This window comes from Poeciliopsis prolifica, unplaced genomic scaffold (genome assembly GCF_027474105.1).
Source record: "Poeciliopsis prolifica strain line A6 unplaced genomic scaffold, Auburn_PproV2 SCAFFOLD015, whole genome shotgun sequence".
Classification (NCBI taxonomy): domain Eukaryota; kingdom Metazoa; phylum Chordata; class Actinopteri; order Cyprinodontiformes; family Poeciliidae; genus Poeciliopsis; species Poeciliopsis prolifica.
This window is the reverse complement of record NW_026562390.1, coordinates 2,261,648-2,281,861: the sequence shown is the minus strand read 5'-3', so window position 1 is coordinate 2,281,861 and position 20,214 is coordinate 2,261,648. Positions and strand designations below refer to the sequence as shown.

General features: G+C 38.1%; 1 protein-coding gene across 2 annotated transcripts in view; it reads left to right on the top strand.

Annotated features, from left to right (window-relative positions):
- Nucleotides 1-18,513, top strand: part of si:ch211-127i16.2 (probable flavin-containing monoamine oxidase A) — a 59,256-nt gene extending 40,743 nt beyond the window's left edge. Inside the window, exons 10-12 of one of the 2 annotated variants that reach the window (XM_055040564.1) lie at nucleotides 4,338-4,424; nucleotides 9,460-9,560; nucleotides 16,837-18,513. In XM_055040564.1, coding sequence (XP_054896539.1) covers nucleotides 4,338-4,424; nucleotides 9,460-9,560; nucleotides 16,837-17,146 — 498 coding nt within the window. In that variant the 3' untranslated portion in view covers nucleotides 17,147-18,513. Of the gene's footprint in view, nucleotides 1-4,337; nucleotides 4,425-9,459; nucleotides 9,561-12,900; nucleotides 13,072-16,836 lie in introns of those variants that run through there. The other variant, XM_055040566.1, reaches the window with a different exon arrangement.
- Nucleotides 18,514-20,214: the final 1,701 nt, after the last annotated feature.

Below are 20,214 nucleotides of genomic sequence, written 5' to 3'. Positions count from 1 at the left end.
GAAAGTACACTTGGCTCAGTGCTTTTGTTTTTTTTAAGTGACTCTCTTTTCTCTTTACTATCGAACACTTTTTGTTTTTGTCCAGCTCAGTTTCTCTGATTAACCAGATCTTTTCTCTAGATAAAATAAATGGCAAAGCTGTTGTTGACATGACCTTTTTTGCAGTGCTGAAATAGGATAGAAAGTATACCTGACTCCATGTTTAGCTTGGTCATTTTCCTGTATGAAGCCAATAATGGAGCTATTCTCTGTTGCTAGCAAGTCTCCTTGTTGAACAAGGAGTCTTGTTTAACACCGTCTCCTCCTGGTGATTAAACCTTTGGCGTTAATTCTTGAATTCTGGTTTTAGAAAGTACATTTAGCTCAGTGTTTTTTGTTTTTTAGCTGTGTCTCTTTCCTAAAAGAGTGCTACTGTATTTAGCTGTCTTTCTTTCACAGACAAAGCCATTGACATAATTCATTCGGCCATCATCTAAATCCACTTGTTGAGCTCCAGGCTCAACCTATTTGTGTTTAGGTTGAACCAGGTCTCGTTTCTAAATTAAGGGTGCATTCACACCAGCCCAGTTTAGTCTGCTTTAATCTGATTCTAGTTTCTTTGCCTAGAAAGTCTGGTTCATTTGGGGAGATGTGAATGTGTAATCAATCTCTGATGTACACCAAAAAAATCTAACTCTGGTGCGGTTTGAATAAATATGTGAACACTGAGCAGAAAGTGGAATAAAGCTCAGATAATTCTGGCTAAATACAGCTAAAGAAATCCTACAACCACTAAACTCTGACTCCGCTCCATTTTTGTTTATACTTTGCGAAGAAGACAGTTGTGCTCAGTGTTTTCTCCTGAGATTTTGTCATTTCCTTCAGTGGTTCTTGACGCAGCGCCCCCACAGGTGAGGAGGTGAACAAGTTTTGCAAACGTTTTGCTTTGTTTGACCCGGTGCTGTGTGAAAGCAAACTGCACCAGCTGAAAATGTAACAAATGTTGCAATTTCTGTCCCCATTGAATATCAGGTGTGAAAACTGTAAGTCACTGTTGGAGCTGTTGCTGCCAATGTCCTTTTGTACTTTTTTTTTTCTTATGTCAATGTGAAAATGTTCCTTCTTGATTCTATTCTGCTTCATTTTTCTGGGAGTAAATACAATCTTATCATTTTCAAACAGCTGTAAGTGTTTCAATTCTTACTAGGTACCCTTCTTGCACTCACAGCCGACAAGAATATAACTCCTCTGCCTTTTTTCACCCTTTTCTAGTACTTTTTTGTTTTTTACTCGTGGAGAAAAAAAGACAAAACCCAACATTGTGTCTGGTGTTGTTTTGCAATTTAGGTCGTTTTCCTGCCTTGCTTTAAAGCTCTGCAGCTGTAGTCGCTGTCACCCTGCAGAGACGAGCAGCAAAAGGTTCTTAATAATTAACCTCCACTTGCTGCTCTGCTTCTGAACACAGAGAAAATGTGGTAGCGTGTGACGCACAAGGGTTACAATTATGCACAGTATGTGCTGTTTAAATAAGATGAAGTTGTTGATCGGATATGCCATTTTTCGTTTGCACCTTCTTGCCCCACATTATTTCCCACAGCAAGAGTTTTAGATCGCTGAACACTGGTTTGCTCTGGTGGAATTAAAGTGACAGAGACCTTATTTATGACGCATTTTAACTAACTTTAAACTAATAGATCAATCCCAGCCTAAATGTTATGGTTTTGGACTGTGAAAGGAAGCTGGAGTAGACTCCAAACCACAATTTGAACCTAGAACTGCTTCAGCTATGCTCTTATACTAAATACTACAGTAATATGTTTGACTTTTTCCATTATTATAATTGCAAAGATGCATTAAATCTGGTACAAAAAAGTGAGAACAAAATTCAATCATGCATATATCTTCGTTTTAGATGTAAACACTGAACTGGCAGAGTTGAGCCCTGCAGAGCTGACGTTAAGCATAGAGACATGTCTAGATGCCACGTTTTGCTTTCTCTGGTGATTATTTAAACTCTGCCAGGATAACCCGGAGTTAGTTATCTTCCAGCAGTCTTTTTCCAGTTGCTTGAACTTCTGAATTACTGTTCTGAAAGTCGACGTGGGAAAGAATCGATCAAAATACGACGAGCACGTCTTAAAATGACATATTTAGCATATTTTCATATTGTAATTTGACACTGTACAAAATAACTGATTTGATTTTTATGGTGTTCTTAAATTGGGGTGTTCAAAGTGTGGGCTGGGGGCCATTTGTGGCCCTTCGACTGAGTTATAAATTTGTTATACTGAGTCCAAAAGAATGTCAAAACAAGATGCCCATTTTATGTTTTGGATTTTAACAAAATCAAAACCAAAGGAACCAAAAACTTTGACAATTTTGTTTGATTTTAGTTTCCTCCCTTTTTTTGGCCCAGGTGACAAAAAGTTTCGACACTCCTGAGTCTTGAGGACCACATAAATAGTTGCGGTGGGCCGGATTTGACACCTGAAAACTTTTTACCCTTCCTTTTAATATGTGGTGTAACCGTACCGTTTTACGACTAAGCTACAGTTTAGTTTTGCAGTTTTGCTCTTTGTGCTGTGAAAATGTTCTATTTATGTTTTGAGCATATAAGCCCACGCTTTAGTGCTGCAGAGCTCTCCAATTGTCGTCTGTAAGCTTTGCTTGCTTTAACGAGCTGTGAGGTGACCTGCGTTTAGCAAAACAAGAGCCAATCAGGTTCATTTTAAATCAATGCGCCGTTATGTAACCCTCTTTTCTTTTCTCATGTTTCAACAATGATTTCAATAAACATTTCTAATGCAATTTAAAATGGTGGATGGACATCTGATGCGCCCCCACCTGCGTTTACTTCTGCTTTAAACTCTTGCAGCCCTGTTGTTTGTTTTTCACATAGAGGGAATCCTAATTTTTTTTTTCTTTGGGATACATTAATAGGTCATAAGCAGGGAGACAGCGGAGACAAAGAGATGCAGTAGAGGCAGTTAAGACGAGTCAGGAATTGTGTGTATGTTGCCTTATCTCTATTCTTTTTGTCAGTTTGTCTGTTTTTCCATCGCAGCCCTTCCAATTTGCTCATCCTTTCTGCAATTTTTCTGCATCTCACTGTGTTGTTTATATCTTCTTCCTTTGAGTTTCATTTTTCTCCTTTGCTGTGTTTTGCTTACATTGTTTTGCTGAATGGTTCAAACACTTTTCCTCTCCAGTTCCTCGTTTTCTTTCTCTTTTTTTTTACCCGTCTGAAATGTGTCTGAGTTATTTCCAACTCTGTTATTACCATTTTCTTTCACATTTTCTCTCTCATGTCTTGCCTGCAATTTGTTTGCAACCTAATTTCTAATGGAACGCTAAGAAGATACATAAAATATATGGGCAAGTTTACAGATTTTATGCAGCTCCAGCTGGATCTTTACTATTAAAAGCACTTCAATTATCAAATAATATTCCATTACTACTACAAACCTTAATTACCTAAATGGTACTTTAAGTGTTTTCCTAAAACAATTATGCATAGTTAAAATTTTTTCCAGTTTTTAAACACACTCTTTGTCGTTTGTTTTTATTCAGACTCTTGGCCTTAAAATGAACCCTGCACAAAATCTGCTTAATACAATTGCTGGATAAAGATTATATCAAAGCATATTCATGTACCAGAAAAGCACCGTTGAAAGTTAACTGAGAATCTGAGGCAAGGAAAACCGTTTTTAACAAATGCTTTCCATTCACTTTGACTGAGTTTGAGATATTTTGCAAAGAAGAGGCAAAACATTTAGTCTCCAGATCCAAAAAAATCAGCTACAAGTTTTCAGTCTTGCATCATAGACCAACAAAGTACATTCAAATACAGATTACATAGTAAAATAGTCAAATCCAAGCCAGTTTCATCTATAAAGTGTTTATAAATAAAAAAAGTTGCTGCCGCTCCTCCAGACTAGCAGCAGCATAAAAACATTAGGGTTAGGATTAGGGTGCGTAGGGTTAGGGTTCGTTCATATTGAAACATCATTTAGAAACAAAAAAAATCAGTTGTAAACAAAACAAATGAATTCAGTGTGTTCCAAAATGTCATTTAGTAAACAGTTGTCCATCTAAGGCAGCAGCAGGAAGCATTAAATTTCAGCTTTGATCCCTCATCCCCGCTGCACTGCATGTCACTCCATCCTCTCCTTTATTCCTCCACACTCTTACATTCCTCCTGGTTTCATGCTCAATGTTGTGGCTCCTCACAAAATACAAACCCTCTTAGAGCTGGGAAAAACATGGATGTGCATTATTATTTCAGCAGTATGCTGCTCCGCTTTTAAATGCTAAGCGCTCCTGCTACAACGCTGAGCCCGGATTTTCTCTGTTTGCAGGCTGGAGAAAGAAGAGCGGCTGTGCTTTCTAGTCTGGTGAAGTATCTCGGTCCTGAGGCTGCACAGTGCATTCACTATGAGGAGAAAGTAAGTACTGCAGTGGTCAAAGTGTTTGTTGTTTTGGATAAACCCAACCCTGCAACGTTTTTGCTATAAAAAACTGATACAATTTGATGTTTTATTTTGTTAAAAATCAAGTATCCATGATCTGTGCAGATTTAAGGAAATGAGGACTAGTTTTGCTTTTGCTAGCTTTTTTTGCATTATAATCCTCTATAATTGAAACCAATTTTTATGAACCGTTTCCGACACTCCTCATCACAACAATGTTTCTCTATGCCGTCCATTGATGGAGTTCTCAACCGTTTTCTTGGAGCAGTTTGATAAGCTCAGTAGTTCCACCAGGTGTTTGCCTATTTCTGCCGCCGCTAGTCTGAAGGAGCAGGGTGGGGAAATTAAACTACAAGGAGAAACTTTAGGGAAATAGGTTGGGGTGCTTTTGGTTGCCACAGGAGATTCAAGGATTTCTCAAACATGCTGCACTGAGTCAAAGCAACAAAGTGTTTATGTTTGAGGGAATAACAATACAACATAATAAAATGTCCAAAGTCCGTTAACCTGTATGGATTTTATTGTGAAATGTAGTGAAGTGTACCCCAGTTTTTTCTGTGAAGAGTAAATTTGAATTGTTCACAGAATATTTGCCCATTAGCTTCTTTTTATTTATATTTTTTTCCATAGAGCATGTGTAAAATTTGAAAGAAAATGCAGCTCCGGAAGCGTGAATTTGCAAAGCAGCCAGTGCAGGAATGCAGTTGATTCTCCTTTGTATTGATGTGCTGCACTGCTCAATAACTGTGACCACGAATGGCTTGGAGCACAATCCCTTCTTAAATCCTGGAGACAAGATTCCTCCACATTTCATTACTCTGAGATGCTCCTAAGTGAGGTAGCGGCACGTAAAACCAGCCTCAACTACTAGCTGTAATTTACCTGCAAAATCCGACTCCCATCCAACAGGGTTATAAACCACTTTATTGATTTTATACACTATTATTAAAAAAGGAATGCAGATGTGTTCTGAATTTCAATAGCCACTGTAAACTCGGAGGAACTCTGGGTTTAAATGGATCAACAAACAGGAAGTCACCAACTTTAAGCAATGAAGCCCTGAAGGCAGGAGGATGTCTTTATGCTCTTTACATTTAAATATAATGTGTACTTTGAATAAAAATGCGCCCATGGGAATATGGTAAACCTGTTTGAGATACAAACAACACTGATTGATCTGAAGTGATGCCACTGTATTCTTTTTAGATTGAAAAACTTTCCTCTGCCATAAATTGCTCCCTTCTTTTGTCTTTCTGCTTTTCCCGACATGAACGTTAATATTTAACTCTGTATCTGAGGCCTTTAGACGCAGAGAAGAGGTCTGACAGTGTGATATTTTCTGGAACATCCGCTTCTGTGACTATCGGCAGCTGTCAGATGTTTTCCATCTCCGTGTGTAAAACTTTCTCGCTGAAGACTGAAGAACTTCAGAGAGTTTGAAAGTTGCTTCGTAGCACTGTGTGTGTTATGGTTTTGTACATCTTACTGTTTCCATCCTGCAAACAACACACAAAATTTGATTGCAATATTTTCCAAGTTTGATAAGTATAAAAAAATGTATCTTTCAAGGTCAAACAAGATTTGAAAATATATCTATATTTGACCTTTATGTCTCATTGAGATCCTTGTCCTGTTTTGATAAAACACAGAGGAACATGGCTACTTCAACATCGTGAACCTGCTATTTATTTTTTTGGACAATTACTGTAAATGATAAAGATAGAAAAGAAAAGCCAACCCATGAGATCCACAGGTGGGAGAGGACCGAGGGTCTCGGATTCAGGTGGTTTTTCTGAGACTTCCCGAGGAGAATGTGAAGCAACGACGGTTTCTTAATTTCTACTTTTTTGACAAACGTTTTGACTGGATTTAAGAGTTTAACTCTCTCAGCTTAGCGTGACGCTGGAGAAGAGCGCGGCAGATGTCACGGTCAGTCAGTGTAAAAAGCTGTGGGGCATCCCATGAGCACTTCAGTTAAAAAAACAACCTTGTAAAAGCACACAGGGTGAAAAGTTTAGTCAACCCCTCTTAAAACCGCATGAGGGCTAAAAGTCTGCTTATTGATTTGCAGGTAACTTCACTGCATCGTCACATTTAGCTTATGGACAGAATGTCAAGCCGCTAAATAAAAACAAATTGACCAATAACATTCCGGTTCAGGACGGACACCACCCACCACCACATGCAGGACATTTTGACACAAAAGCAGATTTTTCTGTATTTCCACAACTTTGTGAAAAGCAAAGGTATCTTCTTTTTGAGTTTTTATTGTGTTTTTGTACACAGAAGAGGAAACATTTCCTTTTCTACTCCATAAATTTAATCAGGAATCTCCAAAGAAGGTGCATTAATCTGATTTAAAATGGTTCCCTTTAAATCCATGGAGGAATATGAAACCAGCAACAGAGCGACTCTACTGGAGAGGAAAATACCTTGCTGGGAATATCATTTTTGCCCTAATGTTGTTGTGTCACACACAAACAGACCAGCTATTTAGCTGCATTACATGATGCATAGTGCACATTGATTAAATGTGAAACAGTACATTAATCATGCCGGATGTGTGATTCCAGCTACTCGGCTGCTTTTCCTCCACCGTAACATCCAAAGCCAGGCTCCAGTGGAAAAGCGCCTTCAGCAAACCAAAGGCAGCAACATTAAGGGAGATATCATGATTTTACTTCGCTGACAAAAGAGACTCACGGGGGACATCACTTTTAAGAACAATTACTTTGAGTAAAGCCAGAATAATGAATGAAGGCTGCTTAAGCGGCGGAAAGATTTCCCTCGATTTTCTTTATGGCCGCTAAACTGTTATCAGATTTCTCCTCCACCTTCTTTTAATTACCGTTATCCGAACGTCCCCGACGATAAACGTACAGACAAGAACGCCTTTGAGTTCAAAAGATCATTTTAATTTCTCCGCCGCGTCTCACCGGGCTCGGAGCGGTTGCGTTCCTCCGCTTTCCCATTAAGAGGGAAAATTGCAGGTTTACGTCAGTGAGTCAACTTGGACCCGGCAAATATTCAGCAGGTGCAGCGGATCTCCACCCGGGTTCACCGTACGCCGTGGGTCAGCTTTTCTAATCCACGTTTCTATACATTCCCCATCTCTTCTCTGAACACATGTTGCACATACCGGCTCTACGTGACCAATAAAAATGTCAATGAATGTAACTGAACGACGGCACAAAGCGACAGCTTTTAAGCTATGCAGCAAAACGCTTTAAAAGCATCTAATTCAGTTCCTTCAACACTGACAGTTTAATTTGTCTTATAATCACTCAGAGCAGTTAAGCTGCGGCTCACAATTGTAGAAATTGCCACAATTTACAAAAGCCATGCTGTGTTACAGAAGAAGTCTTCATTGCATGAGTTTTTTTTTTAATCAACAGGGTTTGGCAAAGTATTTAAGTGCTGGAAATGTTCAAGTTTCCTTTTTTTTAAAAATGTTTTTCTTTATTTTACATGATAAACCAACAAAAAGTAGTGAATAATTGGAAACTACAACTCTTTAAAAGTCTGAAAAGTAATTTTTTTTCTTTTTTGCAATCGCAATTTTACTCTGAGACGCCTCAATAAATCCTGTGCCTAATTAGTTAAGAAGATCCACTTGTGTGTTTTTAATCTCTAAATCCAGCTGTTCTGTGTATGTCTCAGATGGTCAGGAGAACTTTGAAAGCACAAACCATCAACAAACAGTGAAAAAGGTGATAAAATTGTCCAAAAAAAGCAAAAAGATCAGGATGCAAGAATAATTTCGCAGCAAATAGCTGCGGTGACTTTGTAATTTCTACTAATGCAACAGAAAGTGAGTCCTAGAATGTGAAATATTGCGCTCTACTGGCCTCAGTTTAATATAGACATCAATTAAAGACCTGCCACATCATCTTGCAGCGGCGCCGCCTGTTTCCCCGGCTCCCTCTGACTCTTTATCACAGCGCTTCAAACCGTTGTCAGATTCAGGCCCATCTTTCTCCCGCTCTCCCCAACGCTCATTTCTTCTGTCTTAGATTCCTCATCCCTCAGCTCTGTAATTTTGTCTGCCTTTCCACCCTTCTCTCTCTCTCTCTCTCACTTTTTTTCTGTTTTCATCTCATGCTCTGCTCCTATACAGTCTGAAAGCGAGGAAAAACACCACCTATATGCAGTCAACCAGAAGTTTGCATAAGTAACAAATGCATTGCGACACATTCCCATTTTTTCCTCACTAGCTTGTTTTATGTCAGTCAGGATTACCAAAATTATTTCTATTTGCTAAATGCCACAAAAATGAAAGATAGAATGTTAGATTTATGTATTATTGTCTTCAAAATCAGAAGTTCAATCAACATAAATACAAGACACTTAAAATAGAAGTCACTTAAAAACATATCAGGAAGAAAAGATGAAGAAACATATTTCTTTCTTCAACATAAAAGAAAGAATAAGGGCACCAATGTGTAAATTTAAATAAATTTCCTGATTCAGTATTGAGGAATTATTTATGTATCTTGCTGAAACTGTGCTTCAAGTTAGTTTAATTTCAAATGCACTGAGATACTTGCTCTAAAATCTAGACCAAACTATGTTGAAGAATTTGTGTTTTTGCAGTGATGTTCTTGTTTAACGGTTAAACTATTTTATACAAACCATAACGGCTTCAGTCTAAACTTGGTAAATAGAAAAATATCCTTCCAAATTCAGGCTTTTGTGAACATTTAGACCTTCCTATGAGCAAAACTGAAGTATTTTTGAACAATTGGGCAACTTTAACTGTCCAGGTGAGTTTTTTTATTATTTATGTTTAATTATTTGTGAACGCTGGTAGATTTACGTCTCACAAAAAATAGACTCTCATAATCCTGCCAAACGAGGATGTCTTGGGGGGTGGGAGGACATCCTTCATTAAATCCGAATTTTAAGTAGTATATGCTAGTTTTCCAGGAGTTACTGTCATTTTACCTTCTTTTTTTTTTCTGCTGCACCATTAAAATCTGAGTTATATCTTTAGCCCCGTTTTGTTTTGAAGGACTGGGCTAAGGAGGAGTTCAGCGGCGGCTGCCCCGTCAATGTCATGGCTCCCGGTCTGCTAACGTTTTACCAGCCGAGCCTGAGGAAGCCGTGTGGCAGGTAATCACCCCGCTGATGACAAACATAATCACACCTCTGCGTCTCCAAGTCCTCCAAATGTCCCGTCTTCTTTTGCACTCTCACTTGGACAAACCATGGAGAAGAAGAAGAAGAAAATCCTGAATCTTCCAAGTCATTTTTTTTTTAGTTTATTATTTAATGAGATTTGCTGGTTGGTTGCTGACAAGTTGAGAGATAGTCAGTGTATTTTCTGGTTGTTTATTCTATTCTTATACCATTTTAATGCCTCCTCAACTCAAACACACGAGACATGAAGAGTGCCTTGAATTATAGCATGCTTGTCCAGATCAAAAAGAAAAAGGGTCATCAGGAGGTTTATTCCTTGAAGAAAATGTCCCATAATCCATTTCTAATGGCCTGTTCAAAGATGCACAGCACTGAGTGAACGAGGGCGACTGGAAGGTAAGGGGATTCGGGTAATGCATTTCTATAATGACATCCAGTCTACGGGGAGGAGGGAGCGCTGGTTGCGTAACGTGACTGAAACAGCAGCGAGGGGATGGCGGCCCCTCATTGGCATTCAGTCCCTGCATGACAAATGAATCCCCAGAGATGTGCTACGACCTTGACCGCGTCCAGCTCAAGGAAGATACCTCATTTAATTGCTGGAGAAATGATGATATTAGTGCGGTTTGATTTGAGATCCTTTGTATCTCATTAGGGGCTACATTATGCTTTCTGTAATAAGCCTAATAGACTCGGATGGCTTGTCAGGCTGCTCGGCTCTGTGAGATGTTTACAAAGAGTGAAAGCACCTCTGGTATCCCAAAGTAATTCTCCTAATCCTTGATTCGCGGTGACCCTGAGTTTAGACCCGCGGTAATGATGTTTCTTATTTCTGTTTTTTTTTTAAAGATAAATCTACATTCACCAAGGTGAAACGGTGATTCATTTCACTGTTTCTTAGACGATGCAACACAGGACAAGAGGAACAAACGTTTAGTTTTATACTTACTGATTGAGAAACGTTCACAGCAAATGCGTTTCGCGCGTGATTAATGGTTAAAATCGTTAAAATCGCTCTAGCCGTTGTTTTTTTGTTTGTCGGACGCGCCAAACGCTTGAAGCGCACAGCAACTAATGGTGTTAACGCACAAGTAGACCAACATTTAGCTTTATACTTTAATATTGGAGCAAGACCTGGAGAATCTCTTGTTAGTTTATAAATTATGGAGTTCCAAGAATCAAATATGGAGAACCAATATTTAGCGTTTTTTGTCTTTCTTCTGGTTTTGTTGTATTTCGTTCTAATTCATGTAAAGCACTTTGAACTGCCTTGTTGCTGAAAATGTGCAACATAAATAGAATTACCTTTACCTTCAAGTTTAGCAACACTATCCTAAATATTAAGGTTTATTTGGTGTTTGAACTTATGGAATAGGAGTTATTTATTTTTTTTGAGGGCAGTTTCAAGTCATTTTAGTTATTTGGGACTTGGCTCTGGTTACAGAACTGAACATTTTTAGTTCTGCTTCCAAAAAAAAAAAATAGGAATCACAGTTAATTGATGATTTAATAATTGAAGTGAATATTCTTTTATGTAAATGCAGATTGGTTTGGATCTCTCAGGATAACTCGCATTCAAAGTCTTTTTTTCTGCATGTTTTTTTTTTGAGTTAAAAATTAATTTGATAAAATCAAGTGCAGCCAATATTTGAATATATGAATTATTAGCATGGATATGATATTTATAACATATATGTAGACATTTACATGCATTTGTCCACTTCACCTGTTTTAACGTCCAAAAACCTCTTACAGAATATTTCCAATTATCTCTGCTTCAATATCAAAACACTATCTGCAGACTAAGATATTGTACCAAAGCTTAGAATAAATGTCTTCACAATATCCCTCCTCTACAAGGTTACAGCTCTGTGCTTTGAATACCAACAACAAGAGCTTCGTTGGGCTACAAAATATGGGCAGGCCTTTACAGCGCATCAAAAATGTAAGAGTCGAGGTCTCCCAAGTGAACTGCAAGCAAAATGAAATGCACTGAGCCAAGAGCTAAACAAAACTTATACATGGAACGGGCAACAGCTGCTAAATGTTGCACAAATCTTTTACAGCTTCTGGAAAGAAAATTATTCAGTTTCTTGTACAATTTTCATGAAACACTTTCAGCACATTCTCTTCATGCCAACACGTTTGCTCCAAAACAAATGCAAAAGCAATTAAAGGGCGTACAGTAATGATTTGTTCTCAGGCATGTGTAGAAGCAAAAATGGTGAAACAGTTTGTAAGAATGTTCAGTGCAGCGAAAATGTCTAAATTTAATCCTAAATTTACACAATTAAATTATCTGAAAAAGCAACAATCGTAGAAAATCCCGCTGCCAGTTTTTGACCTTAACTCCAAACGCGAAGCACGCCTGTTTTGTAGTGGCCTAGTCAAATTCAGGGCTTATCTGTAACATATTTTTCCAGTCAAAGACTTCAGTTGATGCTTATGATATACCAAAACTCATAAGTACTTCAAAAATGTGTATCTTTTCTCATATTCTTGATCCATGGAGGTCACCGTTTTTGAACCTGCTGAGTTGATGATGGGTTTTGGTCCATTCTGTACTGGAATCTACTGGAAGGCTAACTTTACCTGACTTGTTTAAAATATTACGTTTGACTGGTGTAATTTTAGATACACTGTCTCATTGTCGGCTGTAATTTAAAAGAAAAAAAAACAGTGAGGTGAATCTGGATGCTTCCAACACAAAAAGAAAATCAATGTCTAACAGAACATCAGAGCCAAACCACAAAGATTTGTGCTCTCAACATTTCTCTCCAGAAGACTTTGAGTCATTTGTACGAGCAAATCTGACAAAGGCTCCAATAGGTGATTGTTACCTTAGCGGCTAAGCCTCACTGCTCCCAGAGCACAGTCATTGTTTGAATGCTAATGGATCTGTACGCTAATAGTACCAATGAAGACCGGAGCAGTCATAGAGCTACAGAAGTACTTACCGATTCATTGTTTCGTTTATGAAGCTGAAGGCAGCAGCAAACACCGGCCAACTCTGTCCATTTCCTGCGTTTGGTCCTCCTCAACTTCATAACCTCATGGTTTCTACATTCCCGTCGATTTCAGTGCTCTCCGGTTCAATTTAATGACGTTACTCATGCTGTTTTGGGTGGACGCAGTTAGTGCAGTTGAAGCATTAGGCATCATTTACCCACAATTCCCTGCAGCGCGATTATAGCGATATTCATGTGACAATATTTTATTAAAATCTAAAAATTAAAGGGTTAATTTTTTCAGTCTTGCTACAACTAATTGTAGATTCAGACTAAATACAGAATGAATGCTTTTTTTTTCACAGCTGTGTGAAGGACAATGTATATAATTCTGTCCTTGGGGGACGTCAGGCAACCTGTGGAAGACTTTAACAAGCAGCACATTGCAAAGAAAGCTTCTTAACATTTCTCCCAAAGTTCAAGGTGTTCTGTTGATGAAGTCCCTTGTTGAGCCTATTAGGAAATAAAAATGCTTACAAAAACATCCTCACTGCAACTTGCTGACCATTTGTTTACATGGTCAGTCTGCGTTTTTATTCATCTTGATTCTGTTTTATTCTCTTACATCCAGCTGCACTGCCGCAGACGAGACGGCAAAGCAGTTTGCAGCCGAGACCGCACCAGAAAATATAAATTAATCATAAAAGATGTTGGCCAGACGTTGTGGGGGTGGCTTTCGGACTACGGGTTAGTTTTGTGGTCTGGTGTCGGTCTGCACTCGTGAGAATTAATTTGTCCCTCACTTTACCTCTTCCCTTTAAATAATAAATCAAATGAACGTCCTCTTTTCTGTTCTGGCTACAGAGATGATGCATAAGCAAGAATAAAAGGCGTCCTCTTGTGTATTTGCAGCAAAACAATTCAGATTATAAACAAACATGCATTGCTTAACGGCTGTATAGTTAGCTGCAACAGTTGCTCACATTAGGAAGCTGACTTGTGCTCTGAGTTAGACCAAGTGTAAAGAGAGCCGGATTGGCTCTATTTTGGAAAATGAGGTATAATACACTACAGAATGCATACAAATGATCTGCATATGATGAAAACAGTCATCTGTGAGAAAACCAACAGAGGTGCGGCTGCCAGCGTGCTGATGGAGGCAGCATGTTCCTGCCGCAGGGCATGTGAACCGCTCACCATCAGGGGGAAAGATTTTCCTTTTCATCGTCTGCTGTGTTTTTGCAGGTGGAAGAAAATATTTGGACCGTCGTCATTAAGTCATCACCGCTACATTTCGACTCGGGCGCGTTCTCTTAAGCACTTTAACCGGCTTTGACTGACTGGAGCCGACCTCAAAGGGAAATCAGTCGAGGCAAAACCATCATAAGAATTGATTTCTGCTATGAAAACATGGAAACGCCTTTGATTTTATACCATCAGAGCAGAAAGTTCTGCAAAGTTCCAGACGGTCTACGGCTTTATTCATTTTCACTTTATTAACTCCAAGTCATGCACAGAAAAGGGCAACTTCTCACCATTTTGCTTAACAATATACACTGACATGAACAACCTCAAAGCTCCTACAGTACTTTAATTTCTTCCTGAGGAAATGTCCTTATTCTTTTAATAAAAACGAATGATTTGATTTTACTTGTGCTTTTAGTTACAGAAAAAAAAAATTATAAAGTGCTTCATAATGATTCAAACGACGGTAATCAAAGAGGATTTGAGGAAGGACAAAGCCCTCAGCATGTGCACCAACTAACCTAAATACAACTGAAAGGGGAATGAATGAATAGAGATTTTTATTTAAAAAGTCATTCATCACCATTCAAAAGTGCTTATTGCCTTGGAAATGGAGATTTTGTGTCTTCAAAGCCACACTGCACTATAGTCTTTGGGATTTTATGTGATAATAGACACAAAGTAGTGGAGAACAAGGATACATGGGTGGAAATGTGTATTTTTTTTCATCATAATCAAGAAACTGTTACCTTCAGTTGCTATAAAAATTCTCCACATACCGAACAACTTAAAATAAATTTGAGTTTGAGATTTGACATCTTGAAATTGGCCTCTGTCTCTTTAAGAAGCTTCTGCTCTTGCCGAGACTCGGTATGTCATCACAACGCGTCTCTGGTATGCCATTTGCAAACATTTTTATTAGCTTTGGGCTGAGAAGTAGTTTCTATGATAGGCTCAGGAGACGTTCAGATCCACCAGCTGTCTAATTGCTGCTGCCGCTAGTCTGGAGGGGCTGAGCGGGAAATTCAAAAATGTGGTTTCACCAAACATTCAAGTGATCATTGGTCATTCACAATATCTTTTTCCAACCACATTTCTTCCTCATTGGTCAGTTCTTAACCCAGTTTTATTAGTTTGAGCATTTTCCTTAGACGTTTTCTCTGCTTTATGCCAATAATTTTAGCCTTCTTAACATCTTTTCCACGTACATTCTTCCTCATAATTGTTTAAGAAAGGAGAAGCTACTCATTGCATCAACTGGAAGATAGTTGTTTAGACACCATGAGTGACTTCAGTCTGAACTCAAAAGAAATAAAAAATAAAAAAAACAAAGCATTTTGCTGGACTTAACATTTCAGCAGTTTAAATGGAAAATAAGATTTCCTCAAATCACTACTTCCAACCTTTGTGCACTAAACATGTTTTAAAATAAGACAATGTCAAGTTTTTACTCCAAGTATCTGTTGTTTCTAGCATGAACTGGGTCTGTAGCAATAATTTATCTAACTTTGGGGGAAGTAAATCAACATTTCAAGTTGCTAATGGTCCCGCTGGACGCAGCGGGTTCTGTCACCAGCTAATTGGTTGCAAGTACGAATTGTTTCAGCCATTTGGCACGAAAACAATTTAAACCAGGAAAAGATGGCTCACAGGCTTTACTCCAAGACAATAGAGGATGTACTCTTTGAAAAATGAGGAAAAATAAGAATAATACTTGCTGTTCACCTTTCTTTGTATAACCTTGACTGTCAGAGGAAGAACCTTTTTTGCCCAGAGGGCAGAAGAAGGAGAAGGGATGGTAAAGGTGGAGCATATTGTGTTATAGGTGGCACATTAATTAAAATGAAAAGAGATTTCTCTGCAGTAACAGAGCAGCAGAGGATATATGAAGTGGATAATAACTGATTTGGTGGGTTTTGCTTGTAGCATCTCCATCTGGGCATATATAAGGTGTGTGTGTGTGTTACATGCTGCTGTATGTTTTACATTGCATGTGATTGCATGGATTAACTAGAAATATCAACACCAGGTCAGTATTTGATTGATACCAGTGTAGTAAACTTGATGCTTTTTCCTTTTGAATTTCTTCATTTTTCTATTGTAGTTTGTCAAATCTACTGCAGAAAAGGTTTTGTTTTGCTCTTCAGTCATAATTTTTTGCTTTTTGTTTAAAAATAATGCCTAAAAATGTCGCTATGTTAAATAATTTTGCAGAAACATATAAAGTCTGTCGTTATTCTGCTTGACAAAGAAATTCAGAGAAAAAATCACAAGAACTTTAATGCTACATCAAACCTAGATAATAAAAGATCTATTCAATCTATCAATCTATTTTGACCAGAACAAACTGTTTAATGTCTTCTTTTGACATTTGTCATTTTTTCGTTCTGAATAATGAATGTTGTAAATTTGCTTCCTGCTGTCGGCAGTGTGTTCATGTTTGCGGCTCTCCGTCTGCAGCGGCGTCGACACCAAACCCGAGTAGAGCCACGTAGAAGGAGCAGCAGCGTATTCTGCTCTCCTGCACTGAACAAAGCTTATCCTAATTAGTTGGGAATGTTGAACACACAACTAATATAGAGCAAAGTCAGTGACCGTATCAGGCAGGAAACGTTCGCCGTGGTTCTAGTTCTGTGTCACAATTTTTGAATATTTCCGTCTGAACTGTGTTTCTGCAAAGTAGGTTAATTTGAGATTCAAATCTGGCCTTAGGTGTAAACATGTGTATGTTATTTTGTGTAGAATTGACCTGTAAAAGACAGATGGTAATTAGTCTCAGCTACAATAATCTGGCCTCGCCTTCGTCAACAGCTGTAGTTGTTTTTATTTTATTGAAAGTGATGCGTCTGCAGAATTGTTACGTTTAATGGTGCCACAGCAACTTGAACCTATTTTTCTTTTATTGTGCTTTTAAATTACAAATAACCCTTAAAATATGCTAATACTTTCATTTGAGGTTGGATATATTTAGATGTTGATTCTGAATGTGCTGATTTGAATGTAAAAGCAAAGACAAAACTCTTTGTGACGATTTAAGGACGTTTTCGGGTTTACAGGATCCACTGGGCCGGCACTGAGACCGCCACCCGATGGTGCGGCTACATGAGCGGCGCCGTGCAGGCGGGCCAGCGGGCCGCTCTGGAGGTTCTGGCTGAAGTTTGCCATGTTGTCCTGACCGCGGAGGAGCAGGAATCTCTGATCCAAACCGTCCACCGTCCCCCAAAGCCAACGGCGCTGTCCGCCCTCCTCAAGAGGCTCACGAGGAAGTCCGTGTTGATACCGGCGCTGACGATAAGTGCTGCTCTGCTGCTGGTTCGGAAACAAAACGTTCTGATGAAGATCAAAACTTACATAGGTACTTTCTAAACTATGAAGCGATACCGTAAGAACATCTTCAGGAGAAACGTCCAACATGGTGTTTCTAAAACTTCTCAAGTCCAATCAGAGGGATAAACTTTGTCATATGGCTGGAGGAGCGTAGATAAGGAAAACCATAGATTTCAGTTTCTTCAGACGGTTTTCATTGTGCGTATTAATGCATTTTCAGGTGTGTTTTAGAGTTTAAATGATCAAAAAAGGAAGTTCTGAGCGTTTTAAAAGAGGCGGCTGTAAAATATGATTTAAAAAACACACCTACTTTCTGCCACTTCTGAGTTTATGGATTTTAATTCGCATCGTCGCCTTGCTATTTTCATTTGTTTACTTGCTTCACACCATTTAATTTAATCTTTTTTCTTATGTTATTTTACCAGGTTTGATTTGATTTTTGCTGTTCATTACCTCTGTGCCACCAATATTAACTTTAAACCATCCACACATTGATTCAGTATTAAGAAAATAATCAAAACTGCTATAATTTAAACAGCTTTAAAGCCTAAGAAAGTTTTCAGAAGCTGAATGGAAAGAAATTTAATAGATTTTTTTGAACTTTAGTCTAATATAGAAAAGGTTTTTATAACCTTTCAAATAAAATATCCATGTTTATTAATACAAACAGTAACTGCTCATATTAGCATAAACATTAGCAGAAGTCTAAGAATCTATGTTTCCAGCATCACCTGCACCAGCATGCAGATTTGCACAGTCTCAGGTCTGGCGTTAGCATCTTAACGTTCATGTTGGGGTTGAAGCTGAAAAAAGCAGCTTGTAGCAATCTTATAAAAAAGAACAGAGGGCACAGAGACAGGAAGTCATGCCTGTATCAAACTGAGTCAGAAACCGATCGCTTCACCTTTAATGAGCTTAGAGGCGACATTGTCTTGACATTTCAAGCTTATAATTCACTTTCCTTGAGAAAACACAGATGCACACTCATTGATATCCAATTATGTTCAAATTCAAAGTTGATACAGTCAGTATGAATAATTAAAGCTAATTAAAGTGTAATGGAAAACCTCAATTTTGTGCTAAGACTGATCAACTCTGGTTGATTCCAGAGATTTAAAGTAGGTTAATTACACTTTTTAGCATGACATTGGTTATTAAATAATAAATGTCCTAATTCAATAATGTCCTAATTATTGTTCTCCAATAAACCAGAACAAGATGAATGATTTGTTCCTGACTTAAAACCTAAATTACATGCTAATGAGGGGATTCAGCCATTTTATTCTCATGAATTTAAAGAAGGGATTCATGTAAAATTTGTAGTAAATTTGTTGTAAATGTTTTTTTTTTTGTTTGTTTGTTTTTTTTTGTTTACGCTCTTCTGCACAATTTCTACTCAAAATAAAATAAAATGATTGCAATCTTTTGGATTCTCTCATTATTTTATTGCAAAAAAATTGCAGAAATCCTTGAGATTATCTCCTCATAGTTTGGTTTGAAGCCACCTCAGATTGCTCGTGTTTAAACGGGTTTGCGGAGAGACGACGGAGCCCAACGCGGCTTCGCAAATTGCCATAAAACCTGCATGAGCGGCTTGGAGTGCAGCCACAGGCCCATTTCTGCGGCTTCAAAACACCGGCAGATATTTGAATGAGTGTAAGATGGATTAACTCGTCACGCAGTAATAACATCTCCGGCTAAGTGATTTAATCAATATTACTAGATTGCACAGTCGATTGAAAGGATTTTTGTCAGCCCGTATGTCTCCTCTCGAGAGCAACTCAAAAGCTCACTAATCACCATGAACCACGGATCGCTATTTGTCTGTTTTCACTGGTTTGGGCTAAATTAAGAGCCTCTGAAGGATGGATATCACCTCAGAAGTTGTTTGCATGGTTTGAAGATAACAAATAACCTGTAAACCCTAACTTGAATAATTAACTGTAGTACTTTAGAAAATACTTTTCCTTAACATGTATTTCTGAATAAAACACAAACTTCTGCTAGTGTTGGGGAAACCAATATGTTCCACAGTTCAACCTGCCTGCATGCCTTCAAGACAATACCCTGGGCACACTGACCCACCTCTCCTGCCAGGCACTGAGAAGGGCAAATTAACCCACAAGTGAAACATGATGTGATTTATAAACTTTCTCTACATTTTCAGGGAACATTTGACCTCTGACCTGATTTGACAACTGATTTGACCCTTTTCAGGATAAAATGCGCTACTGAATTTTTCATCCACTTTCAAAGTGTATGAAAGTGTTTATAGAAAAGAAGGCTTTATAGAAGAGCGTTTACCATTTTATACAGCCACATTTAGCTCCAGCAGGCGGCCTCCATATGACTCCTTCAGATAGATAGATATATAGAAGGAACATCTTCTGTAATGTCTGAAAGTAAAGTTGCTGTAATTACTGTGGCCTCTGTAAACAACAGTCAAAGCGCTTGTGTTAGAGTTTGCCCTCAGGCTGCAGCACCGTCTTTAAAAATTCATCCTTTGCAGTAGAGGGTAATCAGTGTTTGTGACCATAAACAACTCCTTTAACAGATTACACATGCAGCCCTTTTCATAAAAGCCGCAGATTCTTCTTTTGTGCCATGTTTTCTTTTCTGTTTTTTCAACTTCTAAAACGAGTCTCTCTTTTGCAGTCCTTGCAAAACTGGATGAAGTATTGTTTTTAATTTGTGTCAGAGTTATGCCAGCGAAGCAAAGCTGCAACTCCAGTCATTTATTTCACATTGCATTTCGCATTGTTGTCATATTTCACCTAAGTTTTATTGTTATGAGTACATCTAAACTGGTAATTATTTACACAAATTATGAACAAATCTATGTAGGTTCTCCATCCATATCCATCACAGAAACATTATGGATTTGTCTTTTACATTATTTGTGATTTAAAAAAAAACTGAAATGTGAGTTTTCAGTCCCTCTCAGTCTGTACTTTGTAGAAAAACAAAAAAATAATTAAACAGCTCAGTTGCAGAAACTTATTTTGTTAATAGAAGGTAGTTGGGGTTTTAATAAAAATCTGAGTCAAAGCAATCAGATAAAATCATGTTTTTTAGAGATAAAATAAAATCATATTTAATAACGAAAG